This window comes from Typopeltis vanoorti, chromosome 9 (genome assembly GCF_054136105.1).
Source record: "Typopeltis vanoorti isolate ZY-2024b chromosome 9, IOZ_Tvanoo_1.0, whole genome shotgun sequence".
Lineage (NCBI taxonomy): Eukaryota > Metazoa > Arthropoda > Arachnida > Uropygi > Thelyphonidae > Typopeltis > Typopeltis vanoorti.
The window spans coordinates 105,429,954-105,447,817 of record NC_143557.1 but is presented as its reverse complement, the minus strand read 5'-3'; the positions used below and the strand labels follow the sequence as shown (position 1 = coordinate 105,447,817).

The following is a 17,864-nucleotide window of genomic DNA, read 5'->3' as shown; positions in this document are numbered from 1 at the left end:
TTGGTCTATAATTTGCTACTGCAGTCTCAGAACCTCCCTTACACAAGGGAATTATTTTGCCCTCTGTCCACTCCCATCAAACACTACCAGAGCTAAGACTTAAATTAAAGAGCCTAGTCAGAGAATTGCCAGTTCCATTGCACATTCTTGCAAAACCCAAGCTGACATTGCATCTAATTCCACAGCTTTATCATTTATATGCAGTCCATCAGCATTATACAAATCTTTCTTTCTGTCAGACACAGATCCACAAATTCTTCTTCATCATTCCTTCTGTGCACAACCTACTTATTGATTCATTTGCTACCAACGCTCTCCTTCTCAGTTCACCTCTATCATAGCATGGCAGGAGATTACAATCTTGGTTCTCACTTTTCAGTTTTGCTTCTTCTAACAACTCCTTTACATTCTCCCTCATAGAATACTTTTTGCCTCTCAAATCATTTGTGCCATAATTGTTGTGCTACCAGGTATAATTATGTTGGACGTTTTTTCACTTGGTTATACTATAAATTAAAGATACCAAGAAATTATATACTTGGCTTAATCCTCTATCCAAGTGTAAGCGATGTGAAGTCTTAGCTTGCTCCGGGCCTGAAAATACATCAGGTGCAAACTAAGTTTGCTTACACTTGGATAGAGGATTAAGCCATAGTATATAATTTCTTGATATCTTTAATTTATGGGTATAATTGTGTTACAGTAGATGAACTGCATAAATCACAATTCTAGATGCCTGGAGTAGAGATCTCATAGTATCCATCTATAAAAACAAAACACTGCATGTGAGAATTATAGAGGAATTTCCTTAAATGTTTCAAGAAAGATTTATGTGAGCATATTTGAGAAAAGGCTAAGAAATGAGGCAGACAGCAAGGATTATGAATGATATTCTGGCTGAAATGTGTGAGGAGATGGGAGTACAGTTTGTTAATGTGTGGAATAAGTTTGAGGGACGAAGTGAGCTGTATGGGAGCGATGGAATGCATTTGAGTGGTTATGGTGTGAGTCGCTTGGAGAAACTGTTGCTGGAAGGTAGAGAAGTGAATAGAGAAAATGAATCAGATCGAGAGGGGAGTGATGTGGAAGAGCAGGAGAGTAAGACAGGAGAGATTGAAGAAGTGGAAATGAATGGGGAAGTGAGTGGTATGAGTATAGAAAATGAGAGAATGGGTGCGCAAGAGGAGCAGGGAAAAGGGGAGGCTCAGGGTGGACAGGGGTACACAGTGTGAGAAAGGTGGATGCTCCAACAAGAGGTGAGAGCATGTGTAGGCAGGAAAGAAATGGGATGACCAGGGATCAAGAGTAAACAGATGGAATTGCAAAGGGTTCTAGAATGAAGAGGCAGAAAGGGAAATGGCCCCAGTCCAGCATGGAGAGATCGCATCAAGTGAATGGTATCAGTGGAACTAACTGTAGATCCAGAAATGAGCTGTTGTGTTTGTATACCAATGCTAGAAGTATAAGAAACAAGGCAGATGAAATGGTTGCACTAATTGCGTCTGTGCACCCAAAGATTGTCGGAATAAGTGAGACATGGTTAGATGAGGACGACATCCTGACAGGAATAGAGATGGAAAGGTATGATGTGTTTCGTGAGGATAGAAGGGGTAAAAAGGGAGGGGGAGTGCTATTGATGATAGAGAAAGAGTTATGTCCATACAAGGTAGAGATGCAAGAGGGAAATAGGGCCAGTGGTTTTGAGGCAGTATGGTGTGAGATAGAGGTGAATAGAATCAAATACTTGGTGGGATGTTGTTATAGACCTGGTAATGTGGATGGTGGTGATAGTGAAATGTATAGTCAAATAAGCCAAGCAAATAAGAAAAGGGTGATCATTATGGGTGATTTTAATTATGGCAATATAGACTGGAATGAAGAGATAGCAACTGGAAGTAAAGAAAACGAGTTTCTTGAGTTTTTGAGGGATAACTACCTCAAACAGTATGTAACAGAGGGCACATGAGAGTTAAGGGTCTTGGATTTGGTCATCTCATCGGAGGATGTAATTATAAATGAGGTGTCAAATCATCCACTAATTGGTGAAAGTGACCATGAGGTGATTACCTGGGTGGTTGCCAGCAGTGCAAGGACCCCTGTGAAAAAAGGGTATATGTGGAACTACAAGGGGGGTGATTATGAAGAGCTCAGGAGACAGCTTGCAGGTGTAGCATGGAATGAGGAGTTAGCTGGAAAAGAGATCAATGCAGCTTGGGGGATTTTCAAGAACTATTTAGTAGATGCAATGTCTAAATGTATACCACGGGTGAGAAGGTTAAATAAGGTAGGTGTGAGATGATTGAATAAAGAGATTAAGCATGTGATACAGAGAAAAAGGGCATTGTGGAGGCAGCATAAAAGAAGTGGAAGTAACCAATTTCATGAGGTCTACAAAGACCAGGCAAGGAGGGTGACTTGGTTGGTGAGAGTAGCTAAAGAGAGGTATGAACAGCAGTTAGCTAATGAAGCCAAAAAGAATCCTAGGGAATTCTTTCGATATATAGCCAGCAAAAGAAAGAATGATTATGGAAGGATGACACTGATTGGAGGAAATGGTATAAAGACAGCTGATGCAGAATGTGTGGTGGAGATACTTAATGAGCAGTTCATAAAGATCTTTCAATCTTGTGAGTGTGACTTCATGGAGAGATTGAGAGCAGTAGATGATTGCGAGGAGAGACTGGGTGTAAGTAAGCAAGAGGTGTATGGGGAGTTGAGTAAACTAGATGTTAATAAGGCTGCGGAACTTGATAATATATCACCACGTATTCTGAAGGAATGTGCCAGAGAGTTGACACCTGCCTTGACATATTTTTTTAATATGAGTCTTGCACTTGGTCATGTTCCTAAAGAGTGGAAGGAGGGCAAGATTGTGCCACTTCATAAAGGAGGTGATCGAACTCAAGCATCAAACTATAGGCCTATCTCTGTGTCAGGTGTTGTGGTTAAGTTGTTGGAGAAGCTTGTGAGAACTAGGATCCAGAGTTGGGTTGACAACAATGGTATAATCTTTGATGGACAGCATGGATTTGCTAAAGGGAGGTCATGTTTTAGTAATCTACTTACTTATTACAATAAAGTGACTGCTTCCTTGGACAGAGGAGAAGGATACACAGTAATATACTTGGATTTCCCAAAAGCTTTTGATAGAGTACCTCATGATAAGTTGACAGTCACACTAGAGCAGATGGGGTTGGATATTAGATTAGTGCATTGGATTGGAGACTGGCTATCTGATAGGTATCAACAAGTTGTGTATGTGGGTGCGATATCCAGGAAAAGGAAAGTCATTAGTGGAGTGCCTCAGGGATCTGTTTTAGAGCCATTACTATTTAACTTGTATATTAATGATATTGGCGAGGGTTTGGATGGAGATATTCAGTTGTTTGCAGATGATGCAAAGTTGGGAAGAACCATAAAGAGTAGTGAAGATGTTGTGGCCTTGCAAGAGGACTTGAATAGATTGAGTGATTGGGCAAGCAGATGGGGATGTGAGTTCAATGTTGCAAAATTTAAGGTTTTAAAATTTGGAAAACAAAGATGGGATGCAGAATTTATGCTTGGTGAGAATATATTGTTGGAAGTGGAGGAAATAAGAGATCTGGGGTTGATAGTGAATAAGGATCTAAAATTTAGGGGACACATTGCCAAAATTGTGAAGACAACACAAAGACTTCTAGGAATGATGCGGGGGACACTGACGTGTAGAAGTAGGGAGGTTCTTGTTCCATTGTATAAGGCTTTGATTAGGCCACACATGGACTATTGTGCCCAGATTTGGTCACCGGGTTTTCAGAAGGATGAAAAGATGTTGGAAAGGGTCCAAAGGCAACTGACTAAGGTAGTATCTGACCTCTGGAATGTTGAGTATGAGGAAAGATTGAGAAGATGTAATTTGCAGAGTCTAGTGGAGAGAAGGAAGAGGGGAGATATGATAGAGACCTACAAGTTGGTAAGGGATTGTAATAAGATCAATGGTGGAGAAGTTCTACAGAGAATAGTGGGAGATCAGGGGAGAACCAGAGGTCATCCCTGGAAACTGTATAAAGAGGGTGTGAGTAGGGGAGTGAGAGGCAGGTTTTTTTCGTGCAGAGTTGTGAATGATTGGAATGCCTTGCCCGAGAGTGTGGTGTCTGCAAGGAGTTTGAGTGTGTTTAAGACACGGTATGATGAGATATGTGTGTGATAAAACGACCTCCCAGATGAGTCTTTGACTCCAGAGGTCTTGTTTAATAATAATAATAAAAATTGTGAGAGGAAAACCTGGAGAACAAGGGGTTCAGGCCAAATATGAGTAGTTACGATTATTCACAAGACCAATAGTTGGGGATATAAAAAGGATCTGTATTTAAGTTTTGCAGATTTCAAAAAGGCATATGAAAAAATGCCAAGAGAAAAGTTGTTCAATATACTATAATTATATAATATATAAATAGGATATTATATTGAGCAATATGTAGTCTACATATGAGTTGTAAGTTAGCAGTAAGAATTAAAGCACAGAAAGATGGTGTGATGAAAAAATTATTCACCTATGAAATTAGGTCTGATATCACAATGGGAGATGTTAATATCCGCTCTTTACTTTATGCTGATGATTTTATACCCTTAAATAAAATCAGTACTAGTCTGCAGGACTCCTTAACTAAATTTTATAATAGCTATAACAAAATTGGTATGAAATCATCAATAAGAAGACAAGTACTATGAAAACACACAGGAGCATCAAAACATAAACTGAATTCTGAATCAGAATGCTCTAGAAGAAAAAATTTCAGCTATTTAGGCACAATTTTTAGTGAACATGGTAAATTAAATATAGAAATAGGCAAGAATAAGCAAAGCTAGTATGGTAAAGAGCAAAATGAATAAATTTATATGGAATAAGAGAGAAATCAGTCAACATACTATACTCACTGTACACAACAGTGTTCGACTTATAGATAGAGCTAGGTTAGAAATAATTTAGAGGACATCATCATCATCAAATTCCTGCCATGTACCCTCAAGGGGTGTACAGGATATGATAGTACTACATGAAAAAAATTACATCATTACTAACTTCCTATTTACAATTTTCCTCCAAATCAGTCTGTTACTTGTCGAGGCTTCAACATTATCAGATCTTATATTTCTATCATCTAAGGCACTTTGTACCGTATCAATCCACCTATATCTTGGTCTTCCTCTGGGTCGTTTTCCTGCCAACCTGGCAGAGAACACTTGTTTTGCTAATCTTTCTTCGCCCATTCTGTTTAAGTGACCATATCACCCGAGATTAGCTCTGCTAACGCATTCTTGGATGTTGACAATGTCAAGTTCTTTCCTAATATCCTTGTTTTTAATATGATATTGCCATTGATGCCATCTGTTCACGCCTATAATCTTTCTCAGGACTCTCATATCTGTGATCTCTAGTCTTTGGTCAAGTGTTTTACTTCGAACCCAGCTCTCAGATCCATAAGTTAAAACTGGTTTGAATACTGTCTTGTATACAGCTAATTTAGTGTTCCGACTAATTTCTCTCTTATTCCATATAAATGTATTCAATTGACTTCCTACCATACCAGCTTTGCTGATTCTGTTGTCTATTTCTATATTTAATTTACCATCTTCAGTAAAAATTGTGCCTAAGTAGCTGAAATGTTTCACTTGTTCCACAGGTTCTCCATTCACAACACAGTTGACATTTTCAATGATTCTGCCTATTTTCATTGTCTTTGTCTTTTTATTGCTGACCTTCATGCCATATCTATTACAACAGCTATTCAATTTAGTCAGAGAATCTTGCAGACTTGTAGCGGATTTATTTAGAAGTATAACATCATTCTGCATAAAGTAAAGAGCTGACATTAACATCTCCAATTTTGATATCATGTTTAATACCACTTTCCTTCATAATGTGATCCATATATATAATGAATAACAGAGGGAATAATGTACATCCTTGTCTCACACCAGATTTAACATTAAACCATCTTCCTGTACTTCCTTCAATTCTAACTGCTGACTTACAACTCAAATAAAGACTACGTATTGCTTGATATAATGCCCCATTTACACCATATAACTGTAGCGTATTGAATAGCTTCTCTCAGTGAAAATGAAATGTGAAAGTGAAAATCTGATCCTGACAGCCTCTATTTGGCCTGAATCCAGCATGTTCTTCACCAAGCTTTTCTTCCACAATTCTTCTCAACAGTTTCTCAAGTATACTTGCATAGATCTTGCCAGGAACACTCAGTAGGGAAATACCTCTATAATTCTCACATTCAGTTTTATTTCTCTTTTTATATATGGGTACTATGAGAGCTCTACTCCAATCATCGGGAATTCGTCCCTCTGTCCAGGCTTTCTGAACTATGCAGTGCAGCCACTGTAAGACTTTTATACCACCATACTTCAGCATTTCTCGTCGAATATCATCTACTCCTGCTGCCTTTCCACATTTCAAGCCTTTGAAGGCTTTTTCTACTTCAAGTATGGATATGTATTCCCGATTGCATGCCTGGTCAGTGTTTTTTACCACTGCGCTGTCATCACTGCTTGTTTCATTTAGCAGTTTTTCAAAGTAATTACTCCATACTTCAAGGATATCTTTTTCTCCGGTTTTCATGTCACCTTTATCATCTGTAACTCCTTTTACAGCACTCTTTCCTCCATTCCCAAGCTTCTTCAACAACCTCCAGAATATTTTGCCACCTTCTTGATATTTATTTTCTATATTCTTGCCAAAAAAAAAAAAGGTTCAGATTCTCCTCTGCCTAAAATGTCTAAAATGGATATGTATTCCCGATTGCATGCCTGGTCAGTGTTTTTTACCACTGCGCTGTCATCACTGCTTGTTTCATTTAGCAGTTTTTCAAAGTAATTACTCCATACTTCAAGGATATCTTTTTCTCCGGTTTTCATGTCACCTTTATCATCTGTAACTCCTTTTACAGCACTCTTTCCTCCATTCCCAAGCTTCTTCAACAACCTGCAGAATATTTTGCCACCTTCTTGATATTTATTTTCTATATTCTTGCCAAAAAAAAAAACGGTTCAGATTCTCCTCTGCCTAAAATGTCTAGTGTACAATTTTATTTCATCTGCAGAACTCACTTTATTTCATTTTATGTGCTAATACTTTTTTTAAACTTGGATCTAACCAGGACATTTTATAATTATTTTATTTTTTCATCAGAAGACCTTTTCTGATAAAGTCTTGAAACTTCGACCTTAAATGGACAGTTTATAGTTATTTTATCTTTATTATCATATTTTATTTCATGTAAGAAAATCTTTTTAAACTTTGACCTAACTGGGTAGTCTCCGAGCATACATGCTGCCTAGTTGACTGTTGCCAGTTGTCATGTTGCGTTGACTGTTGCCCAGTTATCACCGAACTGGTTTGAAGGAATTATCTTTGCTCCACTCTCTAACCTGCAGGCTGCTGTAAATATTTTTGGTGGGAATGATTTTTATTGCTTAGGATAAAATCTCCATCCCAGTTATTAAACACTATGGTCAATATGGTGTATTCAATCTAGTTGTATAAAATACATGGTCTTGCAGACCATGTATTGGATACAACTCACAGTATCTCCTAGAAGAAAAACCACCATGCTCCACCATAGTAAATTTAAAAAGGAAATACTGTTTTAAGAATCTGCAGCTGCACTCAGAAATCATCTGAATTTAAATAAATACAGATGCATAAAACTGCCCAAAATTTGGGAAACAATAATTGTCAGAGGTCCCAGTTTATATCCTAGGCCACTTACAAATGCCCATAGAGGACACACCACCTAGATAGAATCACCCACATGCTTCATTTAGTATTGTGTTGTTCTTTGTGTGTGTTACAAAAGTTATTTGAAATCCCTGAAGATGTCTCAGTGACTGAGACAAAATACTGAAAGCATTAAAATTAGTTTTTAATCCTTTCCTAGTGCTGTAAATATTCCACTAAACTTCCAACATTATGCCCCCCAGCACTTAAGCCTTAACACACGTAGTAAACACTAAGTGACTTTGTAAAGCCAAAGTTTACAAAGTTCCATCTCGGGTCTCTAGAGTAGCATTATGTTCCAAGATTATCTAACCAATATCCCCCCCCCCTCTCCCACACACACACAAGGTATTAAATCTACTGCATGTTTCCATCTTTTCATGAACGATACTGATATTCAATAAAATAATGTCGTTAAGACTGTTGGCTTTCAATGCCAGATGACCATCTTGTGCACTACGGTATTTCTTTTGCTAGCTGTAGTTTAAGATATAACTGGTTACTATTTGTAGGATGCTATTGAAATGAGCATCCTACAAATAGTAAAAATCATCTGTTGCAATATTAAGCTAGAGGTGAAAGCGACTGAGATTCTACTGAAATATTACTGGATATAAATTTTTGATATTTAAAAAAACAAAAGTCCCATAATCAAAAAGCAAGTAATGCAATTTAGCAAGTAAAGCAAGTAATGCCAGCCTCGTTGGCCGAGTGGTTAGTATATCTGCTCTCCATTCGAACCTGCAGCCTTATGCAGGTTCGAATCCTGCCGTGGGCATGGATATTTGCGATTGTGAAAATACCAGTGGTGGTGGTGGGAAGTAGATGGCATTGGTGTAGATGATGATGTTAGTTGCGGTTCGTTGTAGTTTGTGGATTGGGTGGAGACAGAGAGTTTTAGAGTAGGTGTCCTCCCTTGATGAGTCCCTTGGACTCCTTGGAGGTGTTAAGTAATAATAATAATAATAATAAACAGTTTCAAGCTTCATGCTAATAATAATATAGTAAGATTTATTCAAGCATATTTGCAAAGTGGCTGGAAAAAAATTGTGGAACAGAAGAGTGAAGAACAACAAGCTGAGTTTGGACCAAACAGAGGTTGTCAAGATCAGATTTTCACTTTATTTATTTATTTTATGCTTATCTGTAAAAGGTTATTTGCAAATCTATAGTACATTTTGTACATGAGTTTCTTCTATTTTTATCAATTTTTTACATAGTCTGGAATCCTGCTAGACACCAAACACGAAACTTTTTCAAGCCACTTCAGGCCTCCAATAAGCTGGGTGGTGGTCTCACACCAGGCAATAAAATTCATCTCCCACCTAAAAACAATCACAAACATCCATGCCTGCAGCAGGATGTAAACCCAGAACCAGATGGTTGGAGAGCAGGTATGCTAACCACTTGACCAACCAGGCCAGCAGTTTATAACAAATTATTATTAACATCTGACCTCCATGGAGTCATCATCAACAAATAGTTGAGAAATCATGGCAAATATAACAAGGATATGTATACTTGAGTTTTGTAGATCTGGAAAAGGCATATGAGAGCTTTTCAAAACTCTTCAATTATATGGGATAAATGGAACATTATACAGAACAATACATAGTCTATATTTAAGTTGTAAGTGAGCAGTCAGAAATGAAGGAAATGCAGGAAGATGGTTTGATGTAAAATCAGGTGTAAAAAAGGTGCAATCTCCACTCTTATTCATCATCCATATGGATTGCATTATGAAAGAATGTGGCATTATCAGAGATCAAACTTTGCTTTGATCCCTGATCAAACTAGCTCTTTGCTTTATGCAGATGTTGTACTCCTAAGCACAATGCAAGTCTCCATGATAATGTTGGCCAACCAGGCTGGCATTATTATTATTTTATTTTTTTTATTATTTCATTATTATTATCATTCTTATGTACAGTATCTGTAGGGCAGTACACTTGTTTGGAGGTTCTACATACTTACTCTGGTTTATGTTGTTCATTATGTTATAGTTACCTGAGGAAAATAACAGTAATAATATTTCTTTGGTTCTTGGAGATTTTCCACAATAAGAGTAAACTTTATTTAGTTAAATATAACAGAAATAAACTCAAGTAACTTATACCTTAATTGTTTGGCCACGTATAGGTACAAGCTTATGATCTCCAGCTATATTCCGTGCTCCTAGTCCACTGCAATTTACAAGAACATCATAATCTTCATTTCCATACTGAAAATAAAATAAAATTTCTAAAGAATTTTATACATTTTTTTTTTTTGCTTGTCTTTGGGTTTCTTTTTCATATTCTTCAAATTGTTAAATGATGGCAACCAATTACTTTACTGGCTTTTTTTTTTTTTTTTTTGAAGATGTGAATATATAATTTTCAATACCTAGATTCATTAACCAACAAATTAATATTCTAGGAAGCAAACTTATTACATTTGATCCTTACAAAGTCTAATACACTTCTTTGGATTTGTTAATGATTTCTTACACCTGTTTTGGGTTGTAATGTAGACTGAATGAAAAACTGAAGTTTTGGATTTGAGCCACTGAATATATGCTGAATTTTTATCTTGGACTACAAAGGTATGTTTTTCAGAAAATCAGGCCTTGGATAGAGGTCAAGAATTTGTAGTGGAGAAGAGAACGAAGTCCTTCATTTCAGTAAGGTTATTTCAGCAATTTGATCAGAGCAAGGGATTGGATCAGGAGAGCGAAAACAGTAATAAGACTAAGGAAAGGAGGCACAGAAATCCAGGAGGTCATCCTAACTGGCACCACCTACAATACTTTAAGTGGCTTGAGGAAGTTGATCTGTAGAAAAGGAAATGTAAAGAAAGTTATGGTTGAAGTTGCCATGAAGAGAGCAAACATCAGTGTATTTGAAGAGAGAGTTCAAGAAAAGGTCCATAGTGTTAGGAGAATAATGAGTATTATTGGGTATTCTGGTTGGCAGCTAACTTCTTTTAAATCACACCTGACAACAAATAATTTGGTTTCCTTTTGGGCTTGATCTATGACATTAGAGAAGGGAACCAATTTGAGTTATGAATATTAATTAAACTGATCATTAATTAGACTTCGACTGTATGAAATCAATTTTCTGAGATATATTTTGAAAGTTAGCATCACTATCTGATGAAGAGTAGTAAAGGCAAGAAATGAAAGGAGCTCTTTACTAACACCACCATATTTCATGATTAGCTTACTATATGACAGTATACTCCATTCTCTTATTGATTTGACAAACCTCACAGTGCCATATCCCAAGCTCCAAAATTTTCCATAACCAAAGCTTTAAACATTGATCTCATAACCATTTTCCAGTGGAGATGAGGATAATGTTGTTAATATTAATTATTTCAAAACATATGCTGTTTCATTTTTCACAAGAAAAATATAAGATCACTTCACCTTATCTTTGATAATACCCATTATAATATCTAGATAAGAGACTCTGAAGCTCAGTCGGTATAGACACAGCCCTTTGGTCGGAAAGACCTGCATTTGATTCCTGTCCATGACATGAAGGAACCTTTATTTGGTCTCTTTTGACTAAAGGTGAGTTAGCTGGTCTCATAGATAGAAAAAGGATTTTTTCACCTGGAAACTCAGGTTTTTCATCCCTCAGAACAGGCAAACCAGTCCAGTGAACACACATGCAGATCTACAGTCATGAATACTTGCCCTCAAGGAATGCATGAGCAGATGAGTGATGAGCCAGCTGCATTAATTTGTCATAAACCCCCTTCATTAGGGGACTCCACCTGTCTTAAGGGATGGATGATAAAGGGAAGGAATATCTAGATAATATCTAGACAAGATCAGATTCCTCATCTCAGGATGACTTACATCTGAGCCTTTCCTAGCATGTCATATTCATAGCCTTCTCAGTAATCAGTAAACATAGTATACTTTTCTTAAGACATTACTTGTACCAGTACCTTCACAAATCCTAAAAATTCTAAATTTACCCAACTTTAGAATAACATCCTCGCACTCCAGGTAGTGCAGAAAATGATTCTTGCTTTCTAGAGGACAATCTGGTTAACAGACAATTCTCACCATCTTACAAATTCATTCCCATTACTTTCTCTAGGCATTCTGTTTCTACCTAATGTCAGTATTACAGATATTTTCACACACATTGTTTTGCTGAACAAGCTTCAATCGTTCTTATACTTTCCTGTCAATCTGTAAAAAACATATAACTTATGATCGACAACTATTAACCTACTTAATCAACATATCGTCTTCCTCCTCTATCACTCCATCTACCTCTGTACTCTCTAGCAGTCATCACACTGCTTTCCCCAATCTTCGGCTGGTCAAGAAATAGATCATTAGGTTCCTTCTTTTTGATTAACCACTTGTCCCAAACCACACTACTAGGCACTAATTTTGCAACTGCTTATTATTATTATCCTAAGATCCCATGGAGTCATGGAAGGAGGTGCCTTTTGTCATATACATAGCTCATCATACCACATCGTAAACACATTCAAATTCTCTGCAGACACTACATTCTCAGGCAATGCATTCCAATCATTCACAACTCTCTCCATGCAAAAAACCTACTTCTCACTCCCTTGCTCACATCCTCCTTATACATCTTCAAAAAATGATCTCTTGTTCTCCTCCAATCTCCCACCATTTTATGAAAAATCTCTTCAATGTTAATTCTATAACAACCATGTACTAACTTGCACATCTCTATCATATCACCCCTCTTCCTCCTATTCAATAGACTCTGCAAACTGCCGCATCTCAACCTTTCTTCATATTCAACATTCCAGAGATCAGAAACTAACTGGGTCAATCACCTCTGGACCATCTCCAACATCTCTTCATCCTTATGAAAACCAGGTGACCAAATCTCTGCTCAGTAGTCCATATGTGGCCTAATCAGAGCCTTATACAATGGAACCAGAATCTCCTTATTTTTACAAGTCAGTGTCCTCTGCATCATTCTCAGAATTTGTTTTCCTCATGATTATGGGCATATGTCCTCTAAATTTCAGATCTTTATCCACCATCATCCAAAGATCTCTTATTCCTCCACCTCCAATAATATATCTCCACCAAGAGTAAATTCTACATCCGATCTTTGTTTTCAAAACCTTGTGTTTTGCACCATTGAACTGACATCCACACTCCATGCCGATTCACTATTCAAGTCCTTGTAAGGCCACAACATCTACTCTACTCCTCATAGTTCATCCCACCTTTGGAAAACAGCTGTATATCCCCATTCAAATCGTCCCCAATATCATTAACATACAGGTTAATCAGCAATGCCCCTAAAGAGGCACATCACTTGTGACTTTCCTATTCTGGAATATTGCTCCCCTATACACAACTTGTTGATACCTAACAGACAGCCAATCTCCAGTTCAATGCAGTCCAATGCCAATTATTCATAAAAAAAAACCTTATTTTTTTATGAACTGTTGACATATCACTTCTTGTTCACATAAATCAACTTGCTCTACGTAGCAACATTTTTACGTTTGCTGGCAACAAAACTATGTAGTGTGTCAAAGCCTTCACAACATTATTAGCAGCAGCCTCATAGCAGGGCAGTAATTGAAGCATAGAATACTATGAAACCATCTTCAGAAACATCTATGAAGATCAGTAAGCAGTAAATGTCTACAAATACTGTCTTAATCATCAACATTCTGATATGTACCTTCAAGGGTACATATCAGGATGTATATTAATTTCCTCCAAATTAGTCTGTCTATCACTTTTCAGCACTTCAATACTGTCGGATCTCATCCTTCTATCTTCTAACACACTTCTGGCTACAACAATCCACTGAGATATTGGTCTTCTACTGCATCTTTTTCCTGCCATCTTGGCATCAAACACAAGTTTCATTAAACTATCCTAATAGTGTTATATCCTAATATCTTCATTTTTAACATGATTCTCCATTGATACTATTTCACTTCCCTAATTTTTTTCAGAATATATCTGTCTTTAGTGTCCTATCCTTAATCAACTATTATTTCAAACTCAACTCAGATGCAGAAATTAAAATTGGTCTGAATTCTGTATACTGCTAGATCAGTGTTCTAACTAATTTCTCTATTATATCATATAAATTTATTCAGTTGACACCCTACTATACCAGCTTTGCTAATTCAGTTGTCTATTTTCATATTTAATTTTCTATCTAAACTAAAAATTGTGCCTAAATAGCTGAAATATTTAACTTTTTCTATAGGTTCTCCAATGAGAATGGAAGTTTTCCATGTTCTGCCTATTTTCATAGTTTTGATGTTTTAATTGCTAATTTTCATGCAAATTTGTTATAGCTGTTATTCAATTTAGTTAAGGAATCCTGGAGACTTGCACTGGATTTGTTTAGGAGTACAACATCAGATAAAGCAAGCAATGAACTAAGCTTGATATGTCCAATTCTGATATCAGATTTAATCCCACTTTCTTTCATAATGTGATCCATATAGATGATGAATAAGAGTGGAGATAGCATGCACCCTTGTCTTATATCCAATTTTACATCATATCACCTTCCAGTACTTCAAACTGCTAAATTACAACTGAAATATAGACTGTGCATTGCTCTGTATAATATACTATTTACCCCATTTAATCGTGGCATTCTAAACAGCTATTTTCTTGACCTTGTTGAATGAATTTTCCAGATGTACCAAACTAAAGTGCAGATCCTTGTTATATTCCTACAACTTCTCAATTATCTGTTGTTGTTCTTCAAATTTCTCTTCCACAATTTTTCTTAGCCTCTTCTTAGGCATGTTTACATATCTTACCAGGAACACTTAGTAGTGAAATTTTTTTTTATAATTTGCACATTGCTTTATCTCCCTTTTACAGGTGAGAATTATGAGAGCTGTGCTGCAATCATCCAGAATCTGACCTTCTGAATTACACAACATCACCATTGTAAAACTTCTATATCTCCATATTTGAGCGTTTCTGATTGAATATCCCCCCCCCCACAAGCTGATATATTCTCCTGATTATATCATTCCTCTTAAATATTTTCTACAACTGTTCTCTCAACTGCTTGTGTCATTTAACAGCATTTCAAAGTAATTACACTAGATATTCAGAACATCTTTAGTTTCAGTTTTCATGTCACCATTATCATCTTCCTTTTATAATATACTGCTTGCTTAATTTCACAGCTTTTTCAATAGCCACTAGAGCATTTTGCCATCTTCCTAATATTTATCTTCTATATTCTTACCAAAGTCTTCTCATGACATTTGTTTAGCTGATTTACTTGCTAGGAACTTTCAATATGTTTTCTTCTTTTCCAGGACTGCCTCTAACTTCCTGAATCTACCACAGCAGTCTGATTTTTCTATCTTTGCAGACAACTTCATCATGCTGCCCTAGCATGATGAAGTTGTTATGAACAAGTGTGAAGATATCATTATCAATGATATACAGTCAAAAGAGTTTTATTTCTGTTCTCTCTCTCTCTCTCTCTCTCTCTCCATGTGAATTTATGCACATCTTTTATGTTTAAATGTGGTTAATGATGACTCATGTCATAAACAGAAATTCAGCAGGCACTTGCCATTATTATTCACTTTGTCCTTTTCTTCAAATTCTTCCAAAACATTTCTATATACCTGGGATTCATTTCCTATCCTGTTGGTTAGATCTCCAACAACGACTAGCTTTTCCATTTTCTTTGTTAGATGCCTTCTGTAATGACTCGAAAAATTTCACCACTTCTTTCTTATGCAAACTTTCTGTGGGGACTATATACAAATAGTACAATAAGTTTCACTATCCAATTCCCTGTTTTGAAATATGCTCACATAATTCAACTGAAAATGACTACCAATCAAGAAGTTCATCTTTGTGTCCACAGTTCATCTTCCTTCCTTTCTCTACTCATTACTGACCAAACAGAACATCCTATATTTATTATTTAGGAATCTAACCTGTTTTAGTCTTCTTCATCTCAGTATATCCACACCAATTATCTACACTGTAACTCTCTAGGTCTTCTGCTGGTTTCAGTTCTTTACCAAAGATGCTTCTTATATGGTACTTATCATGAATTCTGCTGACAATGAGTTTGGCTCAGTAGCTGATCTTTCATTGTTTGCCCTGGTTCCTTGATGAAAACAGCAGGGACTTTAATTAATTTCATTCCAGCAGGCAACACACCAGCTGGCATGAACTTTTATTATGTTTGTTTCTGGTCTGAGCTAATAGAGAATACAATTTGGTCAACATAGTCTCAAATTGCTAGCTAATCCTCATCCATTTAGCATCTAGCAGATGCTAAATGGATGAGGATATATACTAATGGATATATACTAATGGAGTTCACCATATCAAGATGAAAACTGTATATTAACCCAGAAGCCCTAGTCAGTTCTTCACATTCCTTGAAGGCTATGTGCAAGTCTTCTCCCAGGTATTTAGAGATCTATACTATCTGGAAATTCTTGTTTTCGTGTCAGTTTTCTATGAAAATGTAACAAACTGACATTGCCATTCAGATTTAGCTTCTTTTTTTATCTCTACACAAAATTTCTTTGATATCAACCATCTGGTGTTTTGATTTCTGTGTCAATAATTTTGGTTTCTGAATAAAGATTACATAAATAAATGGTAAAATGAGAATTTTTTTTATTATCAATCCCATGCACAAGAGGCTCCAAAACCTATAGCACATCAGTACCATGTATGAGCAAGTAGTCATGAGAGAGAAGTAATCTGTTATGGTTTTGAACAACTGGAGGTCATAGTCCTTGTGGAACAAGTGAGGAAGACTTTTCCAAAGAGCAGCAAAATGTGGAATAAAAAAGGATGATGAGAAAATGATTCAAGTAGGGGTGAGGCTGTACAGCAAACAGATGTTAAGTAGTAGAAAGAACCTACTATAATAATGTGCCTTATAGCACTTTAATATTTTTATCACTCTTCAAAGTTTTACTTTAAATTTTTTAAGCTTTACTGGTATATACTGCTTTTCTAGCATATAAATCTGATAAGGTCCAGGTTTTTTTTTTTTTTTTTTTTTTTTTTTTTTTTAATAAAAGATTTTAGAGCCTGTGTAGCTCAGTGGATGTGGCGTTTGCACACCATGGCACTTGGCCACACGAAGGAAGACTTGGTTTCGAGTCTAGTCGGCGACTAGAGGAAATTTTTCTAAGCCTTTATTTCGACCGGTTCCCGAGTTAGTCGATCTCTGGCACAGGCAAGCGGGTTTTTCCTCCTGGAAACGCGGGTTTTTCATCCCGTAAACTCAAGAAAATCGACCGTAGAACCAACATTATTTCAGACATTAAATATATTGTGTTAGGGTTAGGGACCACGAGATGGCGGCACATTTGAGCCGTCTCTCTTCACTGTGTACCGCTTAATTAGTGATAGCCTTGGGCCATCTACCTCTGATTGGTACCAGTGGAGATTGAACTGCCCACTCAGTCTCCAAAAGTTAGATAGAGCTAAATGGCCTCGCCTACTCCCCGTATATGGGAATAAAAAGGCGTTAACTGATTTTTTTTTTTTTTGATAAAAGATTTTTTAAACAATTTAAATCCTAGATTTTTTAAACAATTTTCAGACACAGAAATGCCAATCAATAATAAAAATTTAAAGGGATATTATCAGACATCTATGAAAATATTCAGATATTATTTTTGCCTATACTGTTGTGTATAACCCAACAAAGAGAGGAACTCCCACTTGTATTCATTAAATGCACTAGTATGATGTTTTTAAAATGCACACACCATTTGTAGTTGTATTTGCAAAATTTTTCAAACTGGCACATTAGTCAAAATAAATTGCTCGAATAACTTGCAATGCTTGCAACATAAATGTCTGCAGCATCTCAAAGATTAAGTTTTGTGTTGGACTTTTCCAAGTGGTTCCGATGAGGGGGGGGGTAATAAATGAATACATCAAAAATATTAAAGAAGTTTGGACAGTGAGAGCAAATGAAAAGAATGAGATATTTGAAGACAGAACAGTATGACCAAGAGTGGGAGATGAACTCTTGGCCTGTGATTAATTTTTCAAGAACAGCAAGGGCATACTGAATCATTACAAAGGTTACAGAAGTATACA

The 17,864-nt window shown here is 36.5% G+C and overlaps 1 protein-coding gene across 2 annotated transcripts in view; it reads right to left on the bottom strand.

Moving 5' to 3' along the window:
- LOC150103377 (D-aspartate oxidase-like) overlaps positions 1–17,864 on the bottom strand; it is a 160,723-nt gene that overhangs the window by 46,804 nt on the left and 96,055 nt on the right. For both annotated transcript variants that reach the window (XM_090398110.1, XM_090398111.1), the window contains exon 7: positions 9,891–9,995. In XM_090398110.1, coding sequence (XP_090254236.1) covers positions 9,891–9,995 — 105 coding nt within the window. The remainder of the gene's footprint in view (positions 1–9,890; positions 9,996–17,864) is intronic.